The sequence below is a fragment of the Hyperolius riggenbachi genome, chromosome 10 (assembly GCF_040937935.1).
Source record: "Hyperolius riggenbachi isolate aHypRig1 chromosome 10, aHypRig1.pri, whole genome shotgun sequence".
Taxonomy (NCBI): Eukaryota; Metazoa; Chordata; class Amphibia; order Anura; family Hyperoliidae; genus Hyperolius; species Hyperolius riggenbachi.
The window spans coordinates 131,658,620-131,684,771 of NC_090655.1; the positions used below are offsets into that span (position 1 = coordinate 131,658,620).

Below are 26,152 nucleotides of genomic sequence, written 5' to 3' on the forward strand. Positions count from 1 at the left end.
CACTCCCAACGATGCACTCCAAGCAAAATCTTCCATCCAATTACGGCCAAATATTGATCAATCGTTTGCAGCATCAATTTCTATCAGATTTGATCAAAAGATAAAATCCTCTGGATTCTGATTAATAAAGTCGACTAGTGTATGTCCATCTTTAGCAACCCTGGGTTTAATCTGATATGAAGCAGGTGAGAGTAGAAAAACAATTAGCAGACAGCATATATTTACAAGCAGAACATCAACTGGTATTTTTGGAAAACCTCTGAAGCCGATTTCCCACTACAAACTGGCGGTAGCACCACCAGAATAAGGTCTTCAGCAAACAACGTGTTAGTACATGGTGTTCCATGTCTGGCATTCGGCCAAGCAGGAAGTGACACATGTTTGCGGTCACTTCCTGCTTCTGGTTATGTGGAAATGCACGGAAGCGTATTTTAAAAATTCGCTTCCGCGTATGTGCGCCATAATGTCATCTCTTTTTTAAAAAACTGCATCGCCATAGACTAACATGATTTCCGGGCTGACACAGATCGCCGCAGATGCCGCACTGTAACATAGTTCTGCGTTAGCGTTAGATTAGGCACTTTTGGTGAAGCGTACTGCAACGTGGGAAGTATGAACTTCCCTATAGGGTTGCATTAGCTGCGGTAGCAGTGCATCAATTTGACGCACCGCACTGCCCCAGTGTGAAAGGGCCCTGAAGGTATGAAGTGGTGGAAGAAGGACAGAAACTGCAGTACACATGTGTCAGTATTGTAAATCCTAGAGACATTTCTCAGACGTATGGTCGTATGATAGTTTACAAGGAAGCAGGCTGTTACTCATCACCTTATAAGCAACAGGTCATTCATCATAATTAGATCATCAGAAGACCTGTAGCCTGAGAATGTAATATAAGTGATCTCATTATTAGCCCTTAACCTAATACGTAAACTTTCTTTAAAAATGTATCCATTTCATTACTGATGATCAAACACAACGGAAGACCAACCATCTTAATATAGCCGTCAGAATCAAGCAGGAGATTCTCTGGTTTGAGGTCTCTGTAGACAATTCCTCGATTGTGCAAGTAATCGAAAGCTTCCAGAACACATCCAATGCAGAATCTGGCAACTCCTTCCTCGAAGAAACCCCTGAGAATACATATGTATACAGTCATACAGACAAGTTAAGGCACTATTAAGATACATATTTTTTTAAACAGATAATATATAAAAAAAAAAGTCAAGTAGGATTTTGAGGGAGCTAGTTCAAAAAGGCAAAGCTATCTTTGCTAATCCTCATCTATAATACTTAATTTACAACCAGTATCATATTAGAACTCATGGTCATGTTACATCATATTACACTATGGCACTTATTGAAATCACTTTTTGTATTCTAAAAGCAGATCATTTTTCATTTTCTGAATAACATAATTTGTCAGCACTCTGCAACCCAAACCATACCAAAAAGTAGGTGAAAGAGTATTTTCTTCCTGGCTGGTGGCTTAAAAGGCATTTTATTTATAACTAGTAGACCCAAGCCCGTTTTAAAACGGCCCCTAGGTCTATCTTTTAACATTGCGCCCCGCGCGCACCCGCCCCACACGCGTGCACCTGCCACGTGCACCCACCGCACACCCGTCCGCCCATGCACATGCCGGCCCGGCTCACTAGCCCCGTCCTGTCTCAATGGCTGTCTGTCTCTGTGTAGCTGGGTCCATGCTTCTTGCTACTGGGCATGTGCACACCACGGACCCAGCTACACAGAGACAGCCACACCCAGGCAGGGACACAGGGGTTTTATTATTGAGGATGTGAAGATATCACCTAGGAGAAAACTTAGAGCCCTTACACACGGGCAACTGACAAGTGGAGAACCACCGCCTGTCAGCTCCTTTCCAGGTGCTTCACAGTACTTTTTCACCTACTTTTTGGTACTTTTTCAATCATCAAGTTATTTTAAACAAAAGTTATTTTAAACAGATAATGAAAAATTATCTCTTAGTAGAAAACTTAAAAGAAAAAGTGAATTTGATCGAGCCCAAAGTGAAATAAAATAAGAGCCCGGGGATGTAGGGGGAGGGGGGATGATAAGGGAAGGTAATATCAGTAGTAATGCTTTTACTGTGGTTACTCAAAGGCTATATTTTTATCAATACTGCTTTTGTTGTGGTTATTGAAAAGCAATGTACAGTGGGATGCGAAAGTGTGGGCAACCTTGTTAATCATCATGATTTTCCTGTAAAAATCGTTGGTTGTTACGATAAAAAATGTCACTTAAAAATATCATATAGGAGACACACGCAGTGATATTTGAGAAGTGAAATTAAGTTTATTGGATTTACAGAAAGTGCGCAATAATTGTTTAACCTATTGCCGACCGTGTCGTTGCCGATGGGCGTGGCCGCGGCGGCAGCCCCCTCTAATTACCATGTACAGCGCTGCGATCTAAGGCAGTGCTTTACTGGGGACAGCCATGTGAAACGGCTGTCCCCTCTGTAGGCATGGACGTGATCGGCTGTCATAGGCTGAAGCCTATGACAGCTAATCATGCTGATTGGCTGGCGGAGGGAGTGGGATTTAAAAAATAGAGAAAATATTTGAAAATAAAACAAATAAATATATATATATATATATATATATATATATATATATATATATATATATATATATATATAATCTGGGGAGCCATCAGACCCCAACAACAGAAAGCTCTGTTGGTGGGGAGAAAGGGGGGATCACTTGTGTGTTGTGTTGTGAGGCCCTGCAGCTTGGCCTTAAAGCTGCAGTGGCCTATTTTTACAAAAAATGGCCTAGTCTTAAGGGGGATTTAACACTGTGATCCTCAAGAGGTTAAATACAATTAGGCAGGTGCATACATGTGGGCACTGTTGTCATTTTATTGATTCAAAAACTTTTACAAGTAATTATTGGAACTCAAATTGGCTTGGTAAGCTCAGTGACCCCTGACCTACATACACAGGTGAATCCAGTTATGAGAAAGAGTATTTAAGGGGGTCAGTTGTAAGTTTCCCTCATCTTTTAATTTTCTCTGAAGAGTAGCAACATGGGGGTCTCAAAACAACTCTCAAATGACCTGAAGACAAAGATTGTTCACCATCATGGTTTAGGGGAAGAATGCAGAAAACTGTCTCAGAGATTTCATCTGTCTGTTTCCACAGTTAGGAACATATAGAGAACATGGAAGACCACAGGCTCAGTTCAAGTTAAGGCTCAAAATGGCAGAGCAAAAAAAATCTCAGATAGACAGAAGCAACGAATGGTGAGAACAGTCAGAGTGAACCCACAGACCAGCACCAAAGACCTGTAACATCATCTCGCTGCAGATGGAGTCACTGTGCATTGTGCAACCATTCGGCATACTTTACACAAGGAGATACTGTACGCGGGATTGATGCAGAGGAAACCTTTTCTCCACCCACAACACAAACAGAGCTGCTTAAGGTATGCGAAAGCAAATTTGGACAAGCAGCTTAATTTTGGAATAAGGTGCTGTGGACTAACGAAACTAAAATGTAGTTATTTGGACATAACAAGGGCGTTATGCATGGAGGAAAAAGAACACAGCATTCCAAGAAAAACACCTGCTACCTACAGTAAAATATGGTGATGGTTCCATCATGCTGTGGGGCTGTGTGACCAGTGCAGGGACTGGGAATCTTGTCAAAGTTGAGGGACGCATTGATTCCACTCAGTATCAGCAGATTCTGGAGACCAATGTCCAGGAATCAGTCACAAAGCTGAAGCTGCGCCGGGACTGGATCTTTCAACAAGACAACAACCCTAAACACTGCTCAAAATCCACAAAGGCATTCATGCAGAGGAACAAGTACAATGTTCTGGAATAGCCATCTCAGTCCCCAGGCCTGAATATAATTGAAAATCTGTGGTGTGAGTTAAAGAGAGCTGTCCATGCTCGGAAGCCATCAAACCTGAATGAACTAGAGATGTTTTTGAAAGAGGAATGGTCCAAAATACCTTCAACCAGAATCCAGACTCTCATTGGAACCTACAGGAAGCGTTTAGAGGCTCTAATTTCTGCAAAAGGAGGATATACTAAACAACAATTTAATTTCTTTTTTATGCACCTGCATAATTTTGTTTAAACAATTATTGCACATATTATGTAAATCCAATAAACTTAATTTCGCTTCTCAAATATCACTGTGTGTGTCTCCTATATGATATATTTAACTGACATTTTTATTTTAACAACCAACAATTTATACAGGAAAATCATGACAATTAACAAGGTTGCCCACACTTTCGCATCCCACTGTACTTCTGATAATTAATTTCTGTATTTAGTTTTCTGAAAAGATGTTAGAAGAACTCTTTAAATGTCTATTGTTTACAATGACTTATGTATGAACAGTCTGGATTGCAGACCACTGTGCACAAACTTTTCTCTGGGCCTGCCTGGTCTGAGAGCTTATCATAACTCTTCCTGCTACCTAGCCTCACCCTCATTCATACCCTACTCATTTTTCCAAAATCATGCTCCATATGAATATTCATATATGTGATGCATTATCTGCATATCAGTTCTGGCCAATGATCTCTGAAATCCATTCTCTCCAGTAATGCCCATGTCACTAGACCTGATGTGTAGATAACAGATTAAACGTGCACTATGCACATGGGCCTCATTGACAAGTATAAGTATATACTCCTCCTTTGTCCTAGCCATTACTGTCCACAAACCAATTGCAAAGAGCTGCTGTTTTTTCACCTGTTGAGTTGATGAAAACAGCTGTTCCCAATTAATCAGGGTAATTAAGATGCTTTAGAACAGCTTGGACTATTTGGAATGGTATAGAACTTTGAATTTTCCCACAGACTGTGAAGGGGTATGAATAATTTTGGACTGGACAATTTTTGCTCAAATGCCACAAAATTGCCACAATAATGCCTCTTGTACATAGTCATAGTATCTTTTGGGAGACACTTATGTCATTTCCTATCAAAAATGTACTTGCTGGTTGAATAAAAGTAAACTTAAGTCAACATTTTCCAGGGGTATGATTAATCATGGGCAGGACTGTGTATATATATATATATATATATAATATATATATATATATATATATATATATATATATATATATATATATATATATATATACATATATATATATATATATACATATATATATATATATATATATATATATATATATATATATATATATATATATATATATATATATATATATATATATATACACACACAGAGAGAGAGAGAGAGAGAGAGAGAGAGAGAGAGAGAGAGAGAGAGAGAGTGAGAGTGTAGCATCCATACAGAGAGTAAGCTTAGCGTAAAGTAGAAATAGCCTCAACGGGTTCTGCAAGAAGTACAAGTTTGGGATTTGATTGCTTTATTTTAAAGTCCTTCATAAAAGAGAACAGTTTAACCCCTTAATGTTGTATCACACATCCTATCAAAAAGAAACAGTAACACCACACACAAAACACTTAACTAATCAATACCATTATAAAGCCGCTGAGAGGGAACTGGCCAAGAGCGTGTATTTTGATTTTCACAGCATAAAGTGATAAGGCATCTTACGTTATGATTCCTCCACTACATTTCTGGTCTAATTAATATAGCTGAGTGATCCCATAGAGAGGCCTGCTGTTAATTTTCAGATTCTCCTCTATACCAAGCTGTGTTAAATGTGACAGGGAATGGTTTTATTCGAACAGATGAAATTTGTGGTTCATAACTCAAAAATCCCACAAGTCATTACAGAGTTATTTAGAATAAGAGCAAGAAGTTATAAATCAGGATGAAGAGATGATAGAAACAAAGAAGTTCTGTTCCGCTCGTCTTTTTGCAAAAATGTGGAAATGTGCATTTTCCATTGATTCCCACATCTGCAAAACCATTGTTAATGGCTTATGGATAGTGTACTGGTTAGAGATACCATCTTTGACACAGGATACTAACGTTTCAATCCTAGCTGGAGGCAGTTACCTGTTTGCACACCTCACTGCCACCGCAAAAATCGAATAGATTGTTGTGGTGTCATTGACTCCAATGGAAATGCCTGTCATGCGGTACCGCTATTACTGCTCAGCAAAACACTGCAGAGTCTGCATCGCCGTAACCACACCCGCTCATCACGTGGCACTGCGGGTAGTATGCCCAGTCTTAGAGACTAATGGCAACTTTGATGGGGGACCGTTGGGGGAGCGTACTGCGACGTAAAGCAATGCATTATGTGCGAAAGGGGCCTGTCACCTCTTTAGAATCTATAAACCTTTCTTTCCTTATAAGGCTTGGACCAATTAGCCCTAAATTATAAAAAAAAGATTCCTTCCTGACTCCATATTGCAGTCAGATAAAATACCTTGATAAACACTGCTGGGAATCAGTGTTGCTTGCGAATTTTCGCCAAAGCCATTTTCGCATCGAAAATCCCATTTTCGATTTCGCCGAATTTTCGCGAAAATAACTACTATTTTCGCTTCAAAGGGCGAAATTTCGCATTAATATTTTCGCATTAATTTTCGCCTAAAGTCCGTTTTTTCGCGTTGAATATCTAAGCCCCCTTCAAAGCTAGAATCACCAAATTTGCAGGGTATATTAAAGAGATATGTGGGTACAAGAGGAAAAAGAAACTTTTCAAAAAGACCTTATAGTTTTTGAGAAAATCGATTTTAAAGTTTCAAAGGAAAAAAGTATACATTTAAATGCAGTAAATGACAGTTACTTAAAGGGATACTGTTGGAGGGGTCGGGGTAAAATGAGTTGAAGTTACCCGGGGGTTCTAGCGGTCCCCCACAGACATCCTGTGCCCACGCAGCCACTCCCCAATGCTCCGGCCCCGCCTCTGGTTCACTTCTGGAATTTCAGACTTTAAAGTCTGAAAACCACTGCGCCTGCGTTGCCATGTCCTCACTTCCGCTGATGGTACCAGGAGCATACTGCGCAGGCCCAGTATGGTCTGTGCTTGTGCCGTGTGCTCCTGGTGACATCAGGGGAAGCAAGGACATGGCAACGCAGGCGCAGTGGTTTTCAGACTTTAAAGTCTGAAATTCCAGAAGTGAACTGGAGGCAGGGCCGGAGCATTGGGGAGTGGCTGCGCGGGCACAGGATGCCTGCGGGGGACCATTAGAAGCCCCAGGTAACTTCAACTCATTTTCCCCCGACCCCCCCCCCCCCCCCCCCCCTACAGTATCCCTTTAAGCAAACCTAGAGGTAGTGTAAAATTACTAATATCAAAAGAAAGGGCCAAGTGCAAACTGCCAAGTGCAAACTGCCAAGTGCAAACTGCCAAGTGCAAAGGGCCAAGTGCAAAGGGCCAAGTGCATAGGCAAAGGCCCAAGTGCAAAGGGCCAAGTGCAAAGGCCCAAGTGCAAAGGGCCAATTGCACGTGCAAAGGGCCAAGTGCAAAGGGCCAAGTGCAAAGGGCCAAGTGCAAAGGCAAAGGGCCAATTGCAAGTGCAAAGGGCCAAGTGCAAAGGGCCAAGTGCAAAGGGCCAAGTGCAAAGGGCCAAGTGTCAAATGAAAAGGGCCAAGTGCAAAGGCAAAGGGCCAAGAGCCAAGGGCTCTTTGCACTTGGCCCTTTGCACTTGGCCCTTTTCATTTGACCCTTGGCCCTTTGCACTTGCACTTGGCCGTTTGCACTTGGCACTTGTTCTTGGCACTTGGCCCTTGGCACTTGGCCGTTTGCACTTGGCACTTGCTCTTGGCTCTTGGCCCTTTGCACTTGGCACTCGGCCCTTTGCACTTGGCAGTTTGCACTTGACACTTAGCCCATGGCACTTACACTTGGCCCTTTCTTTTGATATTAGTAAATTTACACTACTGCTAGGTTTGCTACAGTAACTGTTATTTACTGCATTTAAATGTATACTTTTTTTCCTTTGAAACTTTAAAGTCGATTTTCTCAAAAACTATAAGGTCTTTTTGAAAAATTTCTTTTTCTTCTTGTACCCACATATCTCCTTAATATACCCTGCAAATTTGGTGATTCTAGCTTGTAAGGGGGCTTAAAAATTCAACGCGAAAAAAACGGACTTTAGGCGAAAATTAATGCGAAAATATTCGGCGAATTTTCGCCTTTCGAAACGAAAATAGTACTTATTTTCGCGAAAATTCGGCGAAAAGAATATTTGCATTTTCGCTCATCACTGCTGGGAATTACCTAGTAAATATAGCCATAGATTACCTTCAATGAAACAAAAGCATCCAAGCCCCCTTGTGTAAAGGAAGATTGTAGCCTATATTAATTAGCTTTCAAGTTCTGGTAAGAAATTGATGTTATGACCAATATGAGGTTATTTCTCAAAATAAGTATATAAAGGATACACACAATATAACCAGGCCAGATACTCCTCATCAGTCACTTTATTAAGGCATAATACTGTACATCTACAGCCTAGACCAGGCATGGGCAAACTTGGCCCTCCAGCTGTTAAGGAACTACAAGTCCCACAATGCATTGCAGCAGTCTGACAGCCACAGTCATGCCTCATAAAGGCAAATGCATTGTGGGACTTGTAGTTCCTTAACAGCTGGAGGGCCAAGTTTGCCCATGCCTGGCCTAGACCTTTACAGTTCAGAATATTGGCATGTACATCCAGAAGGGTTTCAACAATCAGTACAGACCAACAGCAGTGTAACTAAGGAGCTTTGTAAGTTTTACATTGGGCCCCCACTCTATACATAATAATAGGGATCAGTTTGCTAACGCCATTCAAAGCATCTACAGGGTGGGACATTTATATGGATACACCTTAATAAAATGGGAATGGTTGGTGATATTAACTTGCTGTTTGTGACACATTAGTATGTGTGAGGGGGGGGGGAACTTTTCAAGATGGGTGGTGATCATGCCGGACATTTTGAAGTCGGACATTTTGAATCCAACTTTTGTTTTTTCAATAGGAAGAGGGTCATGTGACACATCAAACTTATTGGGAATTTCACAAGAAAAACAATGGTTTTAACATAACTTAATTCTTTCATGAGTTATTTACACGTTTCGGACCACTTATAAAATGTGTTCAATGTGCTGCCCATTGTGTTGGATTGTCAATGCAACCCTCTTCTCCCACTCTTCACACACTGATAGCAATACCGCAGGAGAAATGCTAGCACAGGCTTCCAGTATCCGTAGTTTCAGGTGCTGCAAATCTCGGATCTTCACAGCATAGACAATTGCCTTCAGATGACCCCAAAGATAAGAGAATCAAGCAGAAAATTGAGCGGAAAATCGATCGGATGGAAAATCAACTGAAAAAATGCATCATGTGTACCTAGCATTATGTTATTTCAAGCCACCTTTGTTATGCTAACTAGAATTGCCCACTTAGGTGTTAAAATGACCATGCATACCTTTGATAATGGAACTGGCACGTGTGGATAAGAATTATATAAAGAACTGTGGGGGACATTTATCAAGAGAGTTTGAGACAAAATATTGGTAGGTTTTTAGAAATTTGCGCAGAACTGTCTCAGACATCTTAAACTGTTCTAAAACAGGAGGAGTTAGGAAGGTTTCTCAGACAGTGCAGTGTGTGAGGAAAATTGCTGTTGCTGGGGTAACCAATACATCTGCTGTACTGATACCGGCAGGCTCTGAGTCAGGAATTCAGCAGGGGGGAGGAGCACTTCACAAATCATGCCTAGACTGCACTGCACAATCTGTAGAAGTGCTATTAAGCACTTCTTAATCTGCGACAGTTTAGGGATGGATTTGCACCTTTCATAACTGTAGTGCAGTTCTATAAATTCACGCTAAACTACCACTATTAAGTAGGATTTAAGAAGTTTCTTATAATCATGCAGAAAAGTCCCCCCTGCTGGTTAGAACTGTTTAAAGTGGACCTGGACTCTTGCACAAGACTGAAGGAAAACATAGCAAAGTGCACCCTGTATGTATTGAGAGAGTTTAGCCTGTTTAATTGCCCCTCATTTGTGTCTAATCACAAGTTGTAAATTGATCCTATGGCCTATGGCAGATTAGCAGATAAGCCCATTTGAAAGCACAGACTAGACACAGATTTATTTTAGGATTTGTATCAGCTGTAACAAATAAATGTTTTTTTGTTTAAAGGCTATTATGCTGTTGCTTATCTTTTAGAGCCGGGGGGAGTTCTGAGTTCAGGTCCACTTTAAGAAGAAAAAACTGTCGGTAATGGTTTGATATATCCGGCCCTGGGTAAGGAAAAATATCCCCAGTAAGGACAAATATAGCATTTAAAAATCAGCCATTTATGTTAAACAATACACACACAATTAGACAGCCTAAAGAGATCTAGGTTAACCAATCCAACTCACGTGTCTCGCAGAATGCTCCAGAGCTCTCCTCCAAGACACACCTCCAAGAGCATATAGACATATTTGGCATCCCTGAAAGTTCTGTAAAGCCTGCACAATAAGAAGGGAGAAAAACCCGACATCTGTCACTGGCGTTAAGCTGCCAAGAATCTAGATAAGTAAAGCACAGTCCTGTCTGAAGTCATTTAAAACATAGTGCGTCTGTTGTATTTACAGGCTGTCTTGTGTATTTACTGTGGCAGATTATAATTATTTGGGATTTCTATTGTAAAGGCATCTGTTTGGGCAGAAAGTGAATGGATTCTGCCCTGAATGCACTCAAAACCCTTGTTTGCAGGAAAAAGGAATTGCTGATATTGTTCTATTTTATTTCTTTCTGTATGAAAGCCTGAGCCTGTACATAAAAACAAGGGGGTGAGTGTATACACATGTGGGGTAACTGGATCTCTTTTGAACCTTATGCTATGAAACATAGGCAATATGCAGTTCACAGCCTTAGCAGTTTTTCAGAATCCCTGAAAAGAAAATCATGGCTATAAAATCTGGTGCTTTTGATCACTATATCATTTGTAAAATGTAGACATGGCAACATAAGATTTTTTATATTTATTTTGACCTTTTTTTTTGGAGGGGGGGGGGGGGGTCTCTCAGTTTATTCTGATGATGAAAGAGGATATATTTCAAGGTCTACAGCATCTAGCATTCTTCAGGACTGCTTGAAGGATATGTATGGATATGGAGAGTGTATGGGTTAAGGGCTCTGCCTCTGATGCTGGATTCATATCTCTGCTCTTCCTGTTCAGTAAACTAGCACCTATTCAGTAAAGAGTCCTTGGGCTAGACTCCTAACACTGCTACCTCCTGTAGAGCGCGTCCTAGAGGCTGCACCTCAATCGCTTTCGTCTGACAGGAGAAAAGTACAATATGAATGTTGTTTGTCTTGTCTTGCCTACAGTTGTAGTTGTACAGTTGCATTGTCTCCTTGTCATCTCTGTCCTGACTCCTTTGCAAACCTTGGGTTAGCTCTGCATCACACCCACAACCCTGCCAGGCCCCCCATAGTGACAGCTAACCCAGGTGATCTGTCACAATAGGGAGACCATTGAGATGGGGAAGAGGAGCTCTAGTAATTAACACTAGGGTTATTTCAAGGGCAGATGGGGCAAAATAGGAGTAAGGTGGAAGGAAGAATGAGCAAGGTCCCCAGCAGCTGTACAGCCCATGGCAAATGAAGATTGGTTCCTCAACCTCAGGAAAACATAGTGTTGTCCTAGCTGGAAGCGTATATGGAAACAAAGTGCAGGTGTGGTCCTAGCAGGACACATGATAAGTGAGTCCTTGGGGTGGGGTAAGAGAGGGAGAGAAGGGAAAAATCCTAGTGTAAATGGGACCACGGAGAAGATGCATATAGTGTGAGGGGTCCTGTGGTAGGAGAGTGGGAAGAATCATATTGAAAGTTGGCCCTAATGGGAATATGTGAATGAGGTACTGTGGTGCATAGTGGGGTCCTGAGTGGAAGCCATTCAGGGGAAGAAGGGAGAAGCACAGTTTGGTCCCCTGTAGCATGCATGCATTGCTTGAGTGAAGCTTGGCTGTGTAATTTAATATATCTAGTACTAGTAATTAGTAGCAATTTAGTGGGAAATTTAGTGCATCTCTAAGGGCTATGTAACAGGATGCATAGTGTGAGTGAGTAACATCCATGGAAAGGATTGGGGAATTGGCGTTTAGCTATAGGGCCAAGTGAATTAATTACATAATTACATCTCCATTCAGCACTAAAGGAATTAGCAATAGCTCAATGGAGTAGGCTTCTCTAATCATTGTGTCCCTGGGTGTCACAATGGAGCTGCACCAGAGGTCTTTTACAGTTTACATTGTTGTTTTACCAAGCTAGCAAGGTTCTTACATGAAAGTAAAGGGAACTGCATGTGTGTGATTGCTCTCACTGGGGCGGATGCATGAAATTGCAGCAAGGCAACACAAGGCAATTTTGCAGGTCCTAATGCCAGGGGAGCACCAGCGGTTACTCTATTAGCACCATGCACATTACTACCTACCCGGACCACATGTAGGATGCTGTCAGATCACTGAGAAGATGTGGCCAGCGGGGATGAAGATGGAACACGCAGACACGGGACAGGTGAGTCGCTCTGCTGCCTAATGCTCAGCAGCAGCCTCAGGGATAACCAAGGCCTCTTTTCAATGGATGGCTGAACTGCTCCTTTGTCAAGCAAGCTGCACCGGCACCGGCAGCTGGGTGAGCTAGCCACCCAGCTGCCGGTCACAAGTACCATTCGGTTTCAATTACATGCAGCCGAATGGCAGCATTCTGTAACACCGCACATATAACGTTTGACACGTGATGGCATTACCAGGTGGTGAAAAAATGTCTCATGTTGCGTCTGAGCACGGCAACCACTGTGTACAGATACAACTACATGGATGGGCACTAGCAAGCAACTGACCAGTGCATGGGAGCAGCTGAAAGGCAGTGAATTCACCACCTTCAGCTGCTAGTGGAAAAGAGGCCTAAGGGGGAGAGGGGGGATGGGGTGGGGAATGGGCAGCAACTAGCTCGGGGGCCTTGGGCAAATTCCCAATATGCCCCTGTGGAAGCACTGCCACTGATCTCAGCAGTATTTTTTTATTTCATAGAAAGTTTAATGTAGGTACAGGGTTGTCATTAAAATATTTATCTTTTTCAGGTGATAGTAATAATTGTTTTACATTGGTTGCCTTATATGCTGGAATCAGCACCATGACTAAAGCTCTAAATTAGTGTGATATCAGTGTTAATTAATAATCATCAGTTAATGTCAACATTAATTTGTTCTCTGAGACTCCTTGAACTCAATGCTTAATTAAGTTGAGGGCAACCATTCTGCCATTTTTTTTTACGTAACTCTAATAAACAACTTCTTCTATTTTCATAATATTACAGATATGAACAGGTGGTGTAGAGTGTGATGAATGTGTGTTTACAGAATAATTCAAATATGAGTACAGGAAACATTTGCCTCTAGGAACAATGACATGTTCTGAATTTCTTACTCGAGGAAACACAGGGAGATAATAATCATTTAAGAATAATTTGTACCACTGTAATATGTTATATATATTGATTAAAGTCTGACTATACATTTTAATTAGCTAAAGCCAATGTAGTGCAAGATATGCAGTAATGAGGGAAAAAGGACACCCTCTTCCAGTTCTAGATTTTGTGTAGCAAAAGGATGAATGAGCAGAGGCGTATCTACAGGGGTGCAGGTATGGCATGTGCCATGGGCCCCTCTTACTGGGGGTGCTGCTCTGAAGCATCCTTGGTGTTCTCCATACACATTCTAGTTTTTATGTGGGGGACATTCTGCTGTCTGGTTAAATCTTTGGGGGAACAACCTGCCTGTTATTTTGGGGATATGTATAGGCTGACATATTGCGATATTCCATTGTTATAGGCCATGCTTCACTTCAACTTAGACACAACCAATTCAACCAAGGACTACACATTAAGTACATGTTATTCAGACACTACCACAACCAAATAGAAAAGCAGGGCTGCCAGGAAACTGGTATTGCTTAAAAGGAAATAAATATGGCAACCTCCCTATACCGCTCAGTTAGGTTGTCCTTCAAGGTCTTGCAAAGACCCAGTCAAAGTCCAGACCTCAACCCAATCAAAATGTTGTGGCTGAAATGGAAGAAAAAGGATTTTTACTTATCTGGGGCTTCCTCCAGCCCCTGGTAGTCTGTCGGTTCCCTAGATGTTCTTCTGATCCTCTCTGTTGTGCTACTTTGAAGACTGCAATCCAGATGGGTTGGGGGCCACTGTGCATTTGCTTTTCCTGGCGTTGCACCTCCTCCATCACACTTCCATGGCCTGGGGCATTCTGCACAAGTGCAGTTACAGTGTAAAATGAAGAGCTAAGCTGGGCACTCGGCAGTTAGAGGGGTTGCATCACACTTAAAGCAAACATATAGGAAACACCTCGCAAGATCACTGTAGGCTGTGGCTGGATATGCACAGCGACGTGCTCACGGTATTATTCACACAATTAAAAAAGTTGCAGCAAAACAAAGTAGACAGACCGGGCACTGTCCTGTATCCAGCATTTATTGCCAAACTTGCAGCCAAATAAATATACAGATCATTCGGTATGACACATCAAACCTGCATCAGGCGTCTTGCAGCAAACGTGTCTCAAATGTGTATCTCAAATACAGGACAGTGCCCGGTCTGTCTACTTTGTTTTGCTACAAGTGCAGTTACAGTCTTAGCGAACTGCCCATGCTCAGAATGCTCCAGACGTAGGAGCACAACTAGATGGTGCACACGGCGGGGACTGCAACTGAGCCGAGTTGCGGACTTAACGAAGCTGACAACAGAGGGGATCAGGAAGAGATTGAGGAAGCTGATGGACTACAGGTCGTGGAAGAAGCCCAAGGTAAATAAAAATACTTTTATCCATCTGTCTCAGGTACACATTAAGAGAGTTGTGCATAGATGAATACCCGCAAGCCTCAATGAACTGAAGAAGAGTTGGCAAAAGATGTGAGAAATTGATACATTAGTACAGAAAATGATTACTTCAAGTTATTGCTGCTAAAGGTGGTTCTACAAGCTTTTGAATAATGGGGTGTACTTAGTTTTTCACACTTGGCTTCAATTTTTAAAGTATATAATGACACAGTGGAATCTCTTGTGCCTTATTTTACACCTAAGGTTAGTTTTAAATAATATTACATTTAATCAAAGAAAGGTATGCACACCTGATGCACAAATTTGCATAAATAGCAATAAACTTTTATAAAGCTAACATGGGTGCTGGATCGTGGATTGGACCACAGCCATAAGTTACTAAATCTATATACAAATGATCCGCACACCAAATAGTAATTGCTCAAAGATTAAATTGTATTAGAAAAATAAAGCACAAGAAAATCAGCGTACGTACAAAAAGGGCGCCTGGACAAAAAGGGCGCGGGGTGTAAACTCTAAATAATAATTAATCATTAATAGGGTTTATAAATATAGTGTGCTATATTTCGTTTACAAATAATGTTTAACAAAATTATAAATCATTAAATAATGTTTATGAAATCGGAAATTGTGAAAACGTTAATCTTCCCTGTTTCAAAAGTTAAACTTATAATTACGTTTATAAAAAAACCAATAATATATGTTTAATTGTATATTATTGTGAATAACCGTCATTTATGGTTTGTTCTTATAATAAAATCTGAAAATATTGTTTATAAAGATGATATAAATATAACTACGTTCGTAATAAGTGTTGTAATACATTAGTAATTATTACTAAAATTTTACTAAAACTATACCTAAGCCTACTCTTACACAGAACCCTACCTGTACCTATCCCTAACCCCTAGACTCCCCTGTTGGTGCCTAAACCTAAGACCCCCCTATTGGTGCTTAAACCTAAGACCGCCCTGTTGGTGCCTAAACCTAAGACCCCCCTGTTGGTGCCTAAACCTAAGACCCCCCTGTTGGTGCCTAAACCTAAGACCCCCCTGTTGGTGCCTAAACCTAAGACCCCCCTGTTGGTGCCTAAACCTAAGACCCCCCCTGTTGTTGCCTAAGTACCCCTCCCTGTACCTACCCCTAACCCCTAGACCCCCCTATTGGTGCCTAAACCTAAGACCCCCCCCTGTTGGTGCCTAAGTAACCCTCCCTGTACCTACCCCTAACCCCTAGACCCCCCTCTTGGTGCCTAAACCTAAGACCCCCCTGTTGGTGCCTAAACCTAAGACCCCCCTGTTAATGCCTAAACCTAAGACCCCCCTGTTGGTGCCTAAACCTAAGACCCCCCTGTTGGTGCCTAAACCTAAGACCCCCCCTGTTGTTGCCTAAGTACCCCTCCCTGTACCTACCCCTAACCCCTAGACCCCCCTATTGGTGCCTAAACCTAAGACCCCCCTGTTGGTGCCTAAACCTAAGACCCCCCTTTATTATGTGGATAATAATGTTTTACTAATTGTGGATTCAAAAAATATTTTGCAATTTATGTTACGTACTGATCGCTTTATTTTGTGAATAATAATGTTTTACAAACAGTAAGGGATAAAACTTTAAATAATGTTTTAATTATTTAAATAAGATAAATATGTTTAGTATTTTCATAAACGTTATTCGGCACGGGTGCATTTTATAAACGTAAATCACCACAAGTTCAGTTATAAATCATTAAACATCGCCGGGCGCCGTTTGTAAACTTTATTTAGCTCCTGGCGCCGTTTATAAACTTTATTTAGCTCCGGCGCCCTTTTTTCCTACTCGGCGCCCATTAAACGCTATTTATTATGGGAGTGAATGGCGGCGCCCTTTTTGTCCACTAGCGGCATGCGCCCTTTTTTCCCAGCTCCTGGATATCACAAGCATATGAGGCTGGTATAGCCTGTTAACATCAACAGCTTTTAACACAATGGTTATACACAATACATAGAGATTACAACAGGTTCACAAAAGCAACAGATATAATGTTTATGCTGAGTCCATAAATTGAGGCAATGATGCAAACTAGATGTGTCTAAAGGACCAGCAATAGCAACACATTCCAAGTGGAACCTCGCTCATAAGTCCAAAAACCCTGACAGCGCTGTTTCGTATACCTTTATCAAAGGGTTCTGGATATCAGGATCAGGCTGATCCTGATATCCAGAACCCTTTGATAAAGGTATACGAAACAGCGCTGTCAGGGTTTTTGGACTTATGAGCGAGGTTCCACTTGGAATGTGTTGCTATTGCTGGTCCTTTAGACACATCTAGTTTGTATCATTGCCTCAATTTATGGACTCAGCATAAACATTATATCTGTTGCTTTTGTGAACCTGTTGTAATCTCTATGTATTGTGTATAACCATTGTGTTAAAAGCTGTTTATGTTAACAGGCTATACCAGCCTCATATGCTTGTGATTTTCTTGTGCTTTATTTTTCTAATACAATTTAATCTTTGAGCAATTACTATTTGGTGTGCGGATCATTTGTATATAGATTAAATAATATTACAACCTGCTATATCCTCATATGCAATACCTTAGGATTAAAAGAGAGTGTGCTTTCATATTCTAATGACTGCAGAAAAACAGAAAACAGGAGTTCTCTAACTTCCAAACTCCAACTTCTTAATGGAATGTTGGCTCTTTTGGTGCCATGATGAATAGCCTCATTGGTCAATAATGAGGTTTGGGAGATGAGAGGGGAAAAACACTCAACTTTACCTTCAGGAAGATTCCATTTGCATATTAGAGGAGCTTGGGTTTCAAGGTACCATGACACAGAGTGTGCCCACCTGCCATGCACCTTAAACAGCTAACATTTATATAATACATATTCACTAAAATGGTGTGTCAATTTCCACCAAAGGAAAATAAATACATACAAACTAGCAGTAGCAGTTGACTATAAACACTCGTAGTGATGTTCATAGTCAACTTCACTCAATTAAATATTTTTTAAGTTGTTGCCATTGATAGCTCAGTTGGAGAACAGCATGTATTGTGGCTTGTGCACATAAGATTATTAGGTAAACACTCAAATAAACACTACATGCCAGACCTACTAGCAGAGGTGATCATTTTCTAGGCTTGGACTTAAGTTAGCTTCTGTATATAGAGAATTGCACTAATCTTCAGGCTGAGCTGTACCCTAGCACACAGGTCATTGAAATAGTCGAAAATGGCCATCAAGTTATAAGGAACAATAGACTTTTTAGATGTTTCATGTCAAACCAGTAATACGCACACTTACATTAAAAATCTTCACAGTGGAACACAGAAGAGTCAAGGTCTAATACCTAACTGTGGCAGGAGAAGTACACTACCTGATGATAAAAGGGCAGTTTATCTGCTGCAGTATGTTCTTCTCCCAGTAGACATGTTCTTGTTGGTGTGTGTCTACTATATGCTTCTTCTTAATGCACTTCAGTGCAAAAGTCATATCTTCATCCTTCAATTTTACCTAAAAATACATCACACACAGTTTACATGTTTTGTACCAAAAACTAATCAGGTAGCTAATCAACAGTCACAGATCGTTCGATAAAGCCTCATACCCATGGGGTTAAAAAACGAGCAAGAACAAAGGATGAATGGCAGATTGTCCCGATATTGGTGGGCAAACATTTAGTAAACAATGTGTTTAGAGAAACTATCTACGATGATTCCTGTGCATTTCGAACAACTGTCATGACAAATCACATTGGCAGGTGAACGATTATATTCAGAAGTGTGTACAGAGCTATGAACGATTAATAAACAATGTGTCTGCAAAGCCTGCAGCGCTTGTCCCACATTTGCCTGATTTAATGATCAGAATGTTTTCCGTATAACCTGTCAACACATTACATCGTTCACATCATGTTGCATAGAAATCATAAAAGATGGATCGAGAAACGATCGTTTTGCCGAGTGATTAAAACCATCTATCTTTTAGTGGGAACGTAGCTTTAGACCTTAACATTTAATATCAATATTGTGAGTCCAGACTGCATTTAGGAATCCAGGGTGTATGATATCAGGATGAGACTGATAACCTGAAGCAATATCCTGATTTCCTCTGCCTCTGACTGACATCTCTCTTCCTAGCCTATTGCTACTTGCTCTTTCACACTAGCTAACGCATGAATGACCCCGATTTTGTGCACGCATTATGAATTACAGCATGACGTTGGGAAGTTGCGGTTCAGTGCATATCAGCAGCGCTAGTTCTAATTCACCCAGTGGGAAAACGCAGATGATTAAAAGCTCCCAGATGCGTTACAATTCAATGCTCTGGAATGCTTTGTGTAATGTGAAAGGTAATATGAAAGTCAATAGACTTTCCTGTTACCTTTCTAACCGCATCCTAGGTGCGTTTCATCAAAACGGACGGAACAGCTCTTAGTGTGAAAGAGCCCTGAGTCGCTAACCCTACCCCAACTGGTCCTCTGCCTAGCTCAAACATAAGAAATCGTTCTAAAATTTCTGGACACATACAGGTTCTCAAAAAGCTTCTATAGACACCACTACAAACAGATATGAAGTATTCTATGGCACTGACAGAGCCATTTTTAACCCATTTGGTGTACCTGGCCCAAAAACTGTCACCCAAGGACTACACAGCAGGTGGCATTGGAAAACTGCAAAACATCACAGGGGCACTGCAAAACCTAACATATACTGTGTTGGGCACTGCCTAAATTACAATTTCACTAATATTGGGAGTACACTAGAATGTACCTCTGATCTTAGGCTGCCTGGCCTGTGCCCAGAAATGGCCATGAATGCTGGGATGAAAATTGTCATCCAGATCCACATAAACTGTCAGAACACAGGTCATACATGCTTCTCAATCATAGTCCACTATCAAAACTTGTAAAATGTAAAATTTGTGTTTATAAATGTACATTTGATTCAGAATAAAACTCACTATAAACTTATTTTTCCTATGTCACTGACATTTATAGAAGGTAGTAAAAATCTGACAGGTTTTAGACTAATCTCCTCATGGAGGATTCTCAGGGTTTTCTTTATTTTCAAAAGCTCTTTTGAATGGCAGATACTCAGACCAACTGCCATAAGAGTGTTCAAATGAGTAAGGCAGGCTGACTGACATTTTTGTAAAGATGTTTTCCGGGGACTGGTGTAAATAATATAAGAAGTGTTGAGAACCCCAATGAGCAGATGGACAAGTCCAAAACCTGTCAGATCTGTCAACGTTTTGGTTCTCATTGAAAGAGAAATCAACATAGGAAAAAAGTAATTTGTAGTGTATTTTATTCAGAGAGAAATATACATCTTATATGTATGTGTTAACAAACTTACAGATTGTCATGATAGTGGTCCTTAAAACAACAAAACCATGACAATAAGCTCCACCCCTGAGAGTCAAAAAAGGTACTTGGTTAGGTGTTAAAGTTGAGAAATATCCCAAACAGGACCTGCTTAAGGTGCCCCAGGGAAAATTTGTGCTGGGGGGCGCCCTTACCCCCCTCCCTCCATGAAAGCATCGTAACCCTGCACAGGTTACACATAGCATGCGTCAGGTGGAGAAGAGGCAGACAGCGTGGCTGAAGACAGCATGGATGGAGCAGCTCCAGGTCAAGTAAGTAATAAAGATGGAAGCAGCTACATGTGCAGGGGCCCAGTGGAGCAGTGGGGGGAGACTACTTGGCAGGGTCATGGGGCCCCTGCAGAAGTTGGAGGCCCTGGTGCAATTTGCCCCTTTGCCTTAATGGCAGCGCCGGCCCTGATCCCAACATATCTTAAAGTCCTATGACCAATCGCCACTTGTAGTACGAAAGTAGGAAATTCTTTCATTGTGCCTCTGTTGTTGCATATAATTAAAAAATCACAAGTTCAGAGATCTTTCTTACAATAATGGCAGAAACAGAGAGGCCTTTTCATCCTTATTTAGAGATGCATTCAAATATAGGCAGGTTTATAAAAAGTAGCTAAGCAACAATCTCTTGAACGAACACTTCTTAAGTATTCTCTGCTACATTATAGTTAGATATGATCAAATTCATGTCTTCATTGCATTGCCTGATTTATTGGCCAGTGGAGAAACAAGGACAAAGCTATTAATAATTTCACAAGGAAAATGCACATGGAATGCTGCAATTCTGATTTATTTGCCTGTTAGTTAAAAATATGCACCTGCAAATCTAGATAACAATACACAGTCTTACCAACTCCACACGTCCAAATCCTCCAGTCCCGAGGGTAGTGATGACATCCAAGTAACGGAAAGGTGAGGTGCTGGAGAACCTGGATACCAGCTCTCTCAGCTGGTTGACCTCAGAGTTATCTCGGGAAACTGAATGATGGAGACTCTTTTTCCTGCAAGACAAAATGCTATTACCAACAAGAATCGTTTATTTTCATAGGACAAGGTAGCACATTCAATTCTCTCTCAAGATAAAAGTAAATTGCTACATATAGCATTTCACTACAAGTAATGTGTGACATCATATTTAAGACAGAAGATAAAAACAGAACTTGAGCTAAAGATTTTAAATATATATATATATATATATATATATATATATATATATATATATATATTTACGTTTTGAGCAGAATGGCCTAATTCCAAATATGTCGGAGCTCACAGAGACCCTAATTTACCTGCCTATATTCTTAACGTGTGCATGAAAAAAGGGCGCCATGAAAGAAAGGACCCAGTTGGATAATGAAATGGCGCCGGTGGATAACAAAATCTGATAATGATAAACATTGTTGTCAAACTTGGTTAACGATAAATATCGTTGTAAAAACAGATGGGAAGTAATAACGAAAAGATATTAACGATATTAAATCGTTATGTAATTCAACAATACAGCTTAACCCAACCCTACTCTCACACAGAACCCTCCCCTGGTGGTGCCTGAAACTAACCACTCCCCTGGAGGCGCCTAACCCTAACCACCTCCCCATGATGCCTAACCCTAACCACCCCTCTGGTGGTGCCTAACCCTAACCACTCCCTCTGCAGAAACTCCCTTTTACATATAGAAACGTAAAATCTGTACATACACACAAAATAATATGATAAAAACTTTAACGTTGCAAGCATCTAAAATGATAATATACTTCAAAAACTTAAATGTTGTTAATGATATTTATTGCGGTGCCCTTTTTTCTGCTTTTTTTTCGCCGTATTAATGATAATTGCATTGTTTTTGCATAATTGCACGAGTCTATGGCGGCTCCCTTTTCGTCCACCCTCAGCCGGCACCTTTTTTTTCATGCTGCCTTCTTCACTCTCACAGTGAGAAAAAAAAAACACAGGCTAGTTCTAAGAAGGAATAAAACTTTACAAACCCATGTTTATCTCATCAAGTAACACATTACTTATTATAAGGTTTCATGTTATAGCGGCAAACAGTCATTTATTAAGCAATGTGTAGGTGTCAGCATGCCTTGAAGCATTTGTATAAGGCAGCAGGAATTTGTCCGGGCCATTAGGGAAGCTCAAGGCAAATGTATTAACTATCCTGATCATCACACAGTGTAATGTATGCCCTGTTTCTCCTCCACTGAGTCCACACAACTCTAATTATCAACAGTTCTTGATTCCTGCAGATGTCAAATATAGGGTGACTAAAACCGAACCTCGCATCACGTCACAATGATATTTTCTTGTTAAAGTCATTCTGAACTAAAAATAAATAGTCAGGAAGGCCGTACAGAGAGCATAATGTTATTAAAGGCTACCTATAGTAACATGTAACATGATAAATATAAACGTGTATGTAAAGTCTCCATTTTACTTAGAACTAGGCTGTGTTCCCTTTTTCTTTTTTTCCTCATTGTAAGGGTTAAGAATTCAGGCTTCTAAATGAACAGTTGAATTGTATCTCTCACTGATAACTTATGAGGGCTGATAAAACCCCATGTAGCTAAAAGCTCTTACTACACAAGCTCAATGTGTGTCATCCTTAAAGATTGCAAAATATCCATGTATATGAATATTTTTTGGGTCCTTGGAATCTCCGGGTCCATCCTCCTTCAAGCTTACACAGTTCAAATAAAACAAATTACTACTGTAAGAAAGAACGATTATCACAATCAGAAATTTTACAAATATGTTTACAGCAGTGAGCAATCCAAGAAGACAGCAAATAACTCTCTTCTTATACTATCCAATGAGAGATCTACCTATCAGTGGTACCCAAATAATGCTAGTGTAGTGGGGTGGCACTGGTATATTTGCCTGCTATGTACCCTTAAAGAGACTAGCACAGTCAGTCATAGCTCAGCTGCATTTCTGAAATTGGCTGCAGCATAAAAGACTGCATCGGAATTAGAATTTTCTTAAGTTTTCTGCTGTGTATAGCATCCACAGGGAGCTAATTGGAAATTATTAGATTGCTAAAAGTGACTTTTTAAATGATCATGTGACCACCTTGAAGATCCTCAAGACACATGAGCCCCCTCGATGAATATGTCTTGAAGAACTCTTCTGCTCTCTGGGAGATGCTAAACACAATTCCCCTGGGTAAAACAGAGTGAAAATTCCAATAGAAAATGGGCTCGATGTGAACAGAAGCACAGCCCATGACAAGAATATAAATGTCTTCATATTACAGCTCCAAGGGAGTCCTTTACATGCACACTACATATATGCAGAGTTATTATCTCAGAGAGCAAAGCACAAAGCAGCTGTTACTAGCTATGCAATTCACAACAGGCTCCTGGCAGCAACTTATTAAGCCTCTCTTGCCCCCAATCAAAAGTATGTAGTAAAGACAAAAGCAGTTCTAAGAAGCTTTCCTCTCTGTGCATAGAATTTAACAATCCGAGCTCATGTTCATTAAGAATAATGCAAAACCATATCAAATCTCCAGCTAACTGTGTTTGTCCGGACTTCTACCATTCCACGCCCTGCATTCTGTTCACATGAAACAAATAAAGCTGGCAGACGTGGAATGAATCCTGGGACTCATCAACTGTCTCCACATAATAGGGTAAGACACACCAGGAAAATGTGCACAGACCAGTGAACTACAACAGACATATTTTTCTATGCCATAAACAAAGATCAGTGTTTCACATGTCTTTTTCTAATTTAATGTCATTATAAATGATGCTTCAATTTTTTATCCATTCTGCTGTAGATTAAGCTGGTGTGCTTGGGATCATTGTCTTGTTATTTGAACCAATAGCACCCAGCCGTCACCTGCACATGGCCTCACATTTGACAGTAGAATACTTTGATACGCAAAGGAGTTTACGATCTACCCAATGACTGGAAGGCACACAAGTACTACGGCTGCAAAACAAGCTTATAGGGACTCTAAAGTGAATCCAAGCATATGCATCCACTACTGTACACTGAAAGGGAAGTGTTTACTAATAGTACTGTAGCTGTCTCTCGCCCTGTTGATTCTTACTCTGACAGCACTCAGATAGTGATGAGCCAAAATTTTACATTTGGGTAATTTCACATTGTAATTTGCAATTAGGAAGCAAGATCGTAATTTGTGAACTTTGGAAAAATTGCGATGAATTTTGATGTAATTCATATTGGCCTCAATTAACTTCGCTCATCTCCTGTCTTTAATAACGTTTCTGAGCTGTTTCTAGTGTTATCACCATGGTGATAAGGCATGTAGTATTCACTAAACAATTTACCTCAGGCAAACCTAAACTTTAAGTTATTTTCAGTCCTTAAAATAACTACAGAATTCTAAAGTCAAAGACAGGCTGTTAATTAACTGCATGTGAAAATAACTACAGAGGAGATAACTTAACCGGTTCAGCACCACAGTGTCGAAAACCTTGTGCATCCGAGCAACGTTCACCTCCCATTCATTCACCAATAACTTTATTTGCTACTTCTCACAATTAATTGAGCTGTATCTTGTTTTTTCCGCCACTAATTAGGCTTTTTTTGGGTAGTACATTTTGCTAAGAATTATTTTTTTCTAAATCCATTTTAACAGGAAGATTAAGAAAGAAATGAAAAAAATTCATTATTTCTGAGTTTTTGGCCACTATAGTTTGAAATTAATATACGCTATTTTCAAGTTCAGACCCTTGGGTAACTATTTATGTTGTTTTTTTTTTTTATTGTATTTTTTTTATTTATTTTTTTTATAAAAAATGTATTTGGGTAATTTTTGGTGTGGGAGGGAAACAGCTAATTTTATATGTAAAATAATATAATTGTTTAATAAAAAATGTATGTGGGTGCAGTTTACTATTTGGCCACAAGATGGCCACAGTCAAAACAGTCCTGAATGCAAACGATCTCGCATCCAGGAACTAAAAAGAAGAAGGTGAAGTTTCCTGAGGGCAGAAATACCGCACTCTCTGAATAGAAAGCTTCGTTTTTTGTGCGGGGAAATTAGATCGGTGAATGGGAATTCACTAGCAGGGGGCGGCAGGAGCGTGCCTGGTCGGGCGCACCATGCAGCGGCAGCAGCAGAGCCTATCTGGAGGAGTAATTTCATCCAGATAGGCCAAACTGGTAAAGGGAACCTAAACTGAAAAGGATATAGATATTTCCTTTTAAAATAATACCAGTTGCCTGGCTCTCCTGCTGATCCTGTGTCTTTATTACTTTCAGCCACAGCCCCTGAACAAACATGCAGATCAGGTGCTCTGACTGAAGTCAGACTGGATTAGCTGCATGCTTGTTTCAGGTCTATGATTCAGCCATTACTGCAGCCAAAGAGATCAGCAGGGATGGCAGGCAACTGGTATTGCTTAAAGCGGATCCAAGATGAAAAACTAACTATAACAAGTAACTTGTCTATATATCTTATAGATAGTTTACATAGCATATCTAGCTGCAAATAGCTTCAAAAGTTTATGATTATTTATTCCTGTGATACAATGAGGGGAGCCATGTTCTGTTTGTCACATTGTCACAGGCTGAGGGCTGCTATCGGCTTGCCTGTGTGTAAATTCAGTCCCCTCTCCTCCCTCCTCCCCTCTGCCTCTGAAATCAATGGCTAGTAACCTCCTCCTGCCCAGACTGAGCTCCCATAAGCCCTTGCTACAGTGCAAAGGCACGAAATGAGCTGTGGACGAGGCTTGTTTAGCTTATAGGGAATTTAGAGTATTAAAACAAAATAAAAAAGTATTTCGCTTGAGGAATGCCCTATAAACTATATTAAAGGAACACAATTATGCAATGAGTAAAAGTTTATCTCGGATCTACTTTAAAAGGAAACATCCACATCCCTCTCAGTTTAGGTTCCCTTTAAGGACTGAAGTGATAAGATAACTCTCTCAATGTGAAAACGTATCTCTACACCTTAATAAGGCAAGATTGATGTGTGGGGGTAAGTTTTCTCTTGCCTTATTATCACCAGCATAATCTTAGCGAAGTGAGGCCAATGTTGCAAG

General features: G+C 40.5%; 1 protein-coding gene across 11 annotated transcripts in view; it reads right to left on the reverse strand.

Annotated features, from left to right (window-relative positions):
* The window catches only part of LOC137536102 (cGMP-dependent protein kinase 2-like), an 843,621-nt gene that overhangs the window by 50,147 nt on the left and 767,322 nt on the right, over positions 1-26,152 (reverse strand). For all 11 annotated transcript variants that reach the window (XM_068258139.1, XM_068258141.1, XM_068258140.1 and 8 more), the window contains 4 exons: positions 20,983-21,133; positions 18,136-18,272; positions 10,294-10,383; positions 989-1,130 (listed from right to left, as the gene is read on the reverse strand). In XM_068258139.1, coding sequence (XP_068114240.1) covers positions 989-1,130; positions 10,294-10,383; positions 18,136-18,272; positions 20,983-21,133 — 520 coding nt within the window. The remainder of the gene's footprint in view (positions 1-988; positions 1,131-10,293; positions 10,384-18,135; positions 18,273-20,982; positions 21,134-26,152) is intronic.